The sequence below is a fragment of the Glycine max genome, chromosome 8 (assembly GCF_000004515.6).
Source record: "Glycine max cultivar Williams 82 chromosome 8, Glycine_max_v4.0, whole genome shotgun sequence".
Classification (NCBI taxonomy): Eukaryota; Viridiplantae; Streptophyta; class Magnoliopsida; order Fabales; family Fabaceae; genus Glycine; species Glycine max.
Window position 1 is genome coordinate 16,471,657 of NC_038244.2, and position 7,045 is coordinate 16,478,701.

General features: G+C 32.3%; 1 protein-coding gene across 2 annotated transcripts; it reads left to right on the forward strand.

The window, feature by feature from the left end:
- The first annotated feature begins 4,123 nt into the window (after positions 1–4,123).
- LOC102668214 (uncharacterized) lies at positions 4,124–5,640 on the forward strand. 2 transcript variants are annotated; one of them, XM_006585514.3, is made up of 3 exons: positions 4,124–4,420; positions 4,543–4,605; positions 5,362–5,640. In XM_006585514.3, exons 1-3 carry the CDS (start codon positions 4,349–4,351, stop codon positions 5,536–5,538), a joined length of 312 nt encoding a protein of 103 aa, XP_006585577.1. In that variant the 5' UTR covers positions 4,124–4,348; the 3' UTR covers positions 5,539–5,640. The 2 variants fall into 2 exon arrangements, with proteins under 2 accessions (XP_006585577.1, XP_014634620.1); XM_014779134.3 differs by having other exon boundaries at positions 4,265–4,420; positions 5,383–5,640.
- The last annotated feature ends 1,405 nt before the right edge of the window (positions 5,641–7,045 follow it).

Below are 7,045 nucleotides of genomic sequence, written 5' to 3' on the forward strand. Positions count from 1 at the left end.
TCTTTCATTGTACGTGATTTGGCTCCAACCTTTCATGGATATGGTGAATAACAACTAGTTCAAATTCCTATCTCTTATTTTCATATTTAGGGTGTGAATGTTTGTTATGAGGTATGAAAAACAAAATCAGCAAGCGGAACTTAATTTATGGTGTCTTACTTCTTCCATGTGATGTTCTCTCCATATCTATGTGTGTGTATATATATATATATATAAAGTGAAACAAATTTATTTCACAGGACAAGAGTAGTAATAGAAACATCTAAAATATGAAACATTTTTTTTATGAAATACACATGAAAGTACGGACTCTTTTTTTTTTTTTTAATTCATTGTTACAACCGCAGAATAATTTCTAAGGATCTACAATAATTAGTTTGCTTTGGGTTCTATTAAATTCATTGCTCCAACCAACAAAAATACTTAAAGGTTAGTTTTAGGTTGTCTTGGCATCGTGACCAATGCTTAATTTGTCGAAGTTAATCTTTAGCGTCCGCTTCTTAGTAGTTGACGCTAAAGTGGAAGCTATGACAAATTATAAAAAATAATAATAATAATTGAAACTAACATCATAATTTATTTGGCCAAACTAACGCTAAGAAGAGAGGGAAAACAACGATAAAAAAAAAATGTTACTATTATCAATAGTTTGGCTTTGTTGCCATCTCAATGCCTCTATTGTTGCTCAAGTGACACATGATTTCCTCTTATATTTTCTCCCCCTTTTCTCATCCCTTCCATTTTATCTTGTCTCGCTCCATCTCTGCTTGGCACTAACACAAACTAGAATTCCCGTTCACCACCCATCAACACAGAACATTGTCGTTCAAATTTATCTTGCCCAAAACCTACCATCTATAATGAACCCCACACCCAAAACTTGCAACCAATAGAGATAGGAGAGAAAATTAGAGAAGAAATAGCAGTAGAGGAAAAGAAGAGAGTGAATAGAATGAGATCGAGTGAGGTAAGGATGAGAGATTGAGAGAAGAAGAAAGAGAGGGTTTAAAATTAGGAGGAGGAGGAGGCAAGGAAGGTTTTGGTTTTTCATGCTAAAATTCATAATCATTTGATATGAGTTTTATTTGGTATGACTTTAAAATAATTCACATATCGATATGTAATATGTATAGTTCAATCAATCATAAAACGTGATTTCAAAAACAACAAGAAATGATTATTATGTCATTTTTATTTTTTAATCCATAGATCTTAAATTGCCTAGTCTCTAATATAAGATTAAGCTAATTAGGTTAAGTTTTCTTAGAAAGATTAAGGATAAAGTGGTCTTTTTAATAAAATATTAAATTAAAAATCAAAATAAAAAATAAAATTTATTGTAAATGATTAAATTATACATAATACACAATGATATGATTCATTCTAAAGAGATACTAAAGTAACCATTTTTATTTTATCATTATTAGAGTTTAATATTTAGATTCAGAGGACTTTCAAATTTAGATGGAGTTGACACTATTTAATATTAAAAAATCAAAATAAAATGAGATTTTCAAGGTAGTGTTCATGTAACATTGGCTAGGTCAGTGCTACTAGTGTTGATATCGTGGTCAATGCCAAGCTTTCAACTCTAATACTTACATTTCTGGGAGTAGTTATGAAGAATTTTCCTTAACAATAGTATAAACAGTAACTATACTACTAATTGATCATTAACATTTTGCATTATATTTGACAATATTTTTAAACAAAATTTAATTTATTTGTGAAATTTAAAAGACTATTTAACTAGCTAATTTAAGCCACAACTCTCAGAAATAACTTCTCATCGTAGAAAAGGAAAAAAAGAAGTATAGAAGGAATGACAAATTTTCTACACTGTTTCATCAAAGGGCAGTGACATTATAATATGAAAATATGGCAAGGTCAAAATTGAGAGAGAGAGAGAGAGTGAGAAAATCGAAGAAGGAACCGATTCTTATGTAATTTAACCTTCCCCTCAAGTTATCTAAAAAAAAACTTCCCCTCACGTGCCAAGGATTTGCTATATATTTCGTTGAAATAATATAGAGTTAGGTTTTGACTCGAGTGGGTGACCTTGCTAACTGGCAAAATTTATTATAATACGCGGTTCACATATGCGCGATCGGTGCCGTATATTACATAAAAGAAATAGCAGCTATGTCTAATTTAAAAAGGAGATAGAGAGAGTAGGATCATAGACCTTAGTTTTCAACTACTTAGAGCTATCACCTACTGTATATTTTCCGATACATTTCCACATGAAGAAAAAAAATGAACATTTTTCTTTTTTACCTCCTTTTATGGCAAGGAATAGCGGCCCAGTTTGGTTCTCACTGTATCCAATTCTGTTGCTAAAAAAAATAAATTACAAAATGGTTATTCCCTGGCTATGGCATATTTCATTATATACTTTTAGAAGGTAGGAAGATATAAAATTGATTTGGTCATTAAGAATGAGAGCTTAAGAATAATACTTAAAACTAAAATTTATTGATAAAAACAAAAAAAAAACATTTTAGAAGTTCTTCTGGATTTCTTAAGAGTGATAATATATGAAGATTCATATATAATTAAACACTTCATTAATACATTTTTTTTCTTTATCTTTCTTCTTATAATATAACATTACTTCTCTCTAGGTTTCATCTAGAAATTAGGATTCCATAGATAGTGATTCGTATGGTTAACTACTTAACTTATATATATTGTACATGTCGTGCATAATTACTTTGTCAAACTGGTGTCAATAGCATATGTTTACAGTAAAGAAGGGAGAAAAAGATATTCCATTTAGAAAGAGATTAACGAGAAATGCCAGCTCTATTCTGTTATGGCAAAGTATTGCGGTAGTGTAATTTTGACCAAATGAAAGAGACAATTTATTTTTCTTTAGCCCAAAGAAGGCTCCAAATTTTAGGCTATTTTTTTTTATAAAAAGAAAGGTTTCAGAGGGTCCTAGTCCCAGTCAGGACTTAGCCCAAATCTTATTAATATATTGGTCATCTATATGATCCAAATCAACCTACCTACACCTCTCTTTGGGCCTAAAGGCTAACTATTTGACATCATTATTTTAGTCAAAATCACTAGTTATGCTCACACTTTGTTTCTTGGAATTAGAGTCAGTTTTGTAACTCAGTGGTTCAATCTATTATGTCAAAATCACCTCAATCTCATTTAATCCACATACTTTTGATTCAAAAATGTTTTTGTTAGAAATGTTTTCTGAACCCATATTTTGTTTTCATTTAGAGGAAAAATAATGCTTGAACAGAGAGAAAATATAACCAGCACTAGGTTTACTGCAATTCCAAAGTTTAATTTTGCAAACGTTATTTCTCCATATGGATTCTAAGGATTGTGTATGAAGGTTACTTCCTACTCCCAATATATTGATTTCGGAATCTTGAAATTCAAATTCAAACCTCAATATTCAATAGAAATGAATGATCCTTTATCCCTTGTACCATATCCTCCTCCAAAAATTCTATTACACTGGAAGAAGAAAATGGTTACTAACCAGGAATATAGGATGTACACTTTTAGTTATCTTTTATATGGATTATGGTACTCCTGTACCAACATCAATATATTTTCTTTTGCCGACAAACAAAAATTGGAAGAAGAAAATGTCTTCTTCCAAAATCAGATAGAGATATGTTGTTGAATGATGGCAGCTTATAACCAAATTAAAATCACACACACGTACATATATTCACTGTTATCCTTTAAAATCATGATGCAAGTATAAAAACTACAGCCAAATTCTTAAGGAGTAGGATTGGTCCCATTACCAAAGTCTTGAGATAAAAGGTCCTTGGAAATGCAAAATGGAAGATGCTGCTTGTGATTACATTTTTGTTTCTTCAAATGCCCTTAATATCTAAGGAACACAGAATGGTAACCTACATTGCACAAAACACCGACCAATCACTAAATCGCTAAAAAAGTGAGAGGATCAAAAGTCAGATGTGCACGTGCACCCTTTTCCCTTGGCTTATTTTGGCCACAATAATAATCTATTCAATGATAGACTTTGTAAACAGAGATCTTGACCAATGAAATGATTGCTAAGCTAAGAGCATTTGAAGTCAGAACTTACAAGCAACATTGAAACTTTGTCCTCCACTGAGCCACGGGATATGAAAAGAGCTCAGAAATATTTGCCTTAATGTTGGCCACAAACTTGTTCCCGTGACACAAAGACCCCGTGAATGTGTTGAAAAAATATCATACTCCTGATTGGTTATATATTGGCTAATCTATGTACATAAGACAATATTGCTTAAGGTGATGGGATACAATTTCTACTTATTAAATTATTACTTGTTGTGGAGATCAGATTTTTGTTTCTTTGTTAGTTATGGCGAACACTTGTTGTCCCATTGAGCTGGAGCCTAGGACACTGAATCAAGTGCAGTTCACTCAAGCAAGGGTACATGCATAACCTCTACCTCCACTATTATATCCAAATTATTTAGGTTGTACATTTGCTTTGGAGGCTAAATTTCCTAATATTTACCCATGATTCTTGATAATCTGTGTTGTTTCTTGCAGGAAGTAGCTGCAGAGGTGGTTCAAAAGTTGCAACCACGTGAAGCATCAGCTCTGTTTATTGAGGTAAGATCGATTTCAAAACCTAGGATATTTTGTATAGAGTGATGATACAACATAATTGATACTTGAACTCTTTTCCGTTCTAAATACTTCATTAACACTTAGAATTCTTATTTGTCTTTTTTTATCACACCATTTACTTGTTATACTTGCATTTTTTTTCTCTTCTATCTCTTTTTTACTATGATGTTCACAAGTCATTTTTGTTTTGTATATGTGCTTAGGCGAATTTTATAATAGACTAACCGGTGAACCCTGTAGTATTCACTGTTGGATTTTGCTAAAAATTAGATCAATAAAAATGTTCACAAGAAATGAGGCCTTTAGTTACAAATTTGTGAATGAATCGTCCATGTAAACTAGGCCATTAGATCTTATTATTTATTTCCTAAAATTATATATATATATATACCAACGACATGATGACTTAAGAGATTACTACCTCTAAAAATTCAATTTATATAGTTAGCTATAGCTTGAAATTGAACTAATTCTAATTACTACCTTAATTATATTGGCTGTAACAAAATCGAGTTCTTCATAATACGTAACATCCATAGCAACACGAGACATTCTTAAATGAAACAAATACAGTTATAGACAAATTAAAGTGGCCAAATATGTCTCTCACTGCGAGAAAATTGCGGGTTAGCGAAGTAAATAAAATATAGTTACTGTAACCGGTTTATTGCCCTCCAATGTGCTTCTTGAATTGCTTATCTTATCAATGAAACCAATGCTTATTGTTTGTTAATGAAGGGGCTCATGCATCCAATACAGGAGGTGATGCACATGGATGAAAACGGAAACCTAACTGAGAAGCTCGTTGATTGCATGAAGAAGGCTGAGTCTATCCCTGATGACAAAGCTTGCCATTGCCAGTGCTCGTGCGCTGCTGTAAACCCATTTAAAGAACCACTTTCTGCACCGTTTTGATTTATGCTTTATTACTTTACATGCTTGTATTAAATTCGTCCTTTTTCCTTCTCACGCGGGTGATGTCAATGCAAATATTGCTAATAAAGTGCAGGGTTCAGACATTGTTCCTTTTATTTTTTTTGGGTTATGGGCATGCATGATTTCAAGCCCACACTAATAACTCTAGGACTCATTGGAACCAACTCCATTATTATGCAAATATACTAAAGTAGCCTTTCCAGAATAAACGACCCGAAAATTTTCCAGAAAACATCAGATTTTTCTGATGTTTAGATCATCTTAGTTAGATTTGATTGTACGTTGGTTCAATAAGGTGTACCGTTGTTATCTGGGCTTTTGTTTTATTTCAATGTTGAACAAAAAACATAATTGAAAAATCTTAGCATGTCTGTATAACATTTCTTCTAGTGTCACCGAGGATTAAAAATTCAAAATAAATAAAATTAATTTAACTTTCTCGAATATTTGTTAAATTTGTGCAAAATATGATTTAGAATTTGAGATTCACGTGCATTTTTTATAAGGAATGTTCTGAATTGGGCTTAAGACTCAATTCATGTAGTGGGTCACCTCGGCCCAATTAATACTGGATCAACCTAAATCAGCACCCACGAACAAGACTTCAAAGATGATGTCATGAAGATCAAATTACATCCTCGCCCCGGAATAAAGTCACCATGTTATTACATTAAGGGAATATTGCCCTTGAAATGTTTAGGGTCTTGTGTCAGATAGTTCAACCCAATTTAGACATCTATAAATATAATCAATATCGTTGTAGTAGGTAAGCATTTGTTTTATATTGCTATTCAAGTGGAATATTCATAGACTTGAGCATAGGAATACCTTATATATGTATCCATCCATTTCTTAGTGTCTCAGCTTTGCTAGAGAACTCGAAGTTACTAGTGACTTTAGAGTTTGATCCAACATTACATAAATGTCAATCCAAATCAATCGTTTCATCCCAGACGCACCATTGCCTCAGCCCTCATCTTAGTTTAGAGATTTCGTCCTCAGTCATCAATAGTCTTATCTTAGCTAATCCCAAACACCTTTGCTCAATGCTCGATTCTAGTCAATTTAGGTTTATTCAAATTAGAAATATTTATATAATAGTAGGTTAATTTTTTAGTAAAAATTTATTCATATATAAAACTCAAATTCAATATGGGTTATATTCTATGTGAAACAGATTGTCTTGAGGCTCGGATGGCTATTTAATAACATGAATCACTCACAAGTGAATATTCATGCTTATGGGGATGTTATTTGGGAAGTCATAGATCTAATTCAAAGGGATTAGGCAGTGACAGTGTCTCATGTATGTTAATCGCAGCAGTAATGAAGTTGCTGATGAATTGGATAGAGCGTATGCAGCACTTTAAATGGAGTTTGCTATGCCTCCACATGAAGCCTTGAATGCTTTCCTGCACGACCAGGCTAATGTTGGCTAGTTTCTATGTTTGCTTTTTTTTTTAATTTCCTTATTGTAACAAAAAAA

Bases quoted from the DNA above. Each gene is read 5' to 3' on its own strand.
- LOC102668214 (XM_006585514.3), top strand. From the start codon at position 4,349: ATGGCGAACACTTGTTGTCCCATTGAGCTGGAGCCTAGGACACTGAAT. The intron at 4,421-4,542 runs GTACATGCATAA...TGTTTCTTGCAG, and splicing joins TGCAGTTCACTCAAGCAAGG to GAAGTAGCTGCAGAGGTGGT. The intron at 4,606-5,361 runs GTAAGATCGATT...TTGTTAATGAAG, and splicing joins CATCAGCTCTGTTTATTGAG to GGGCTCATGCATCCAATACA.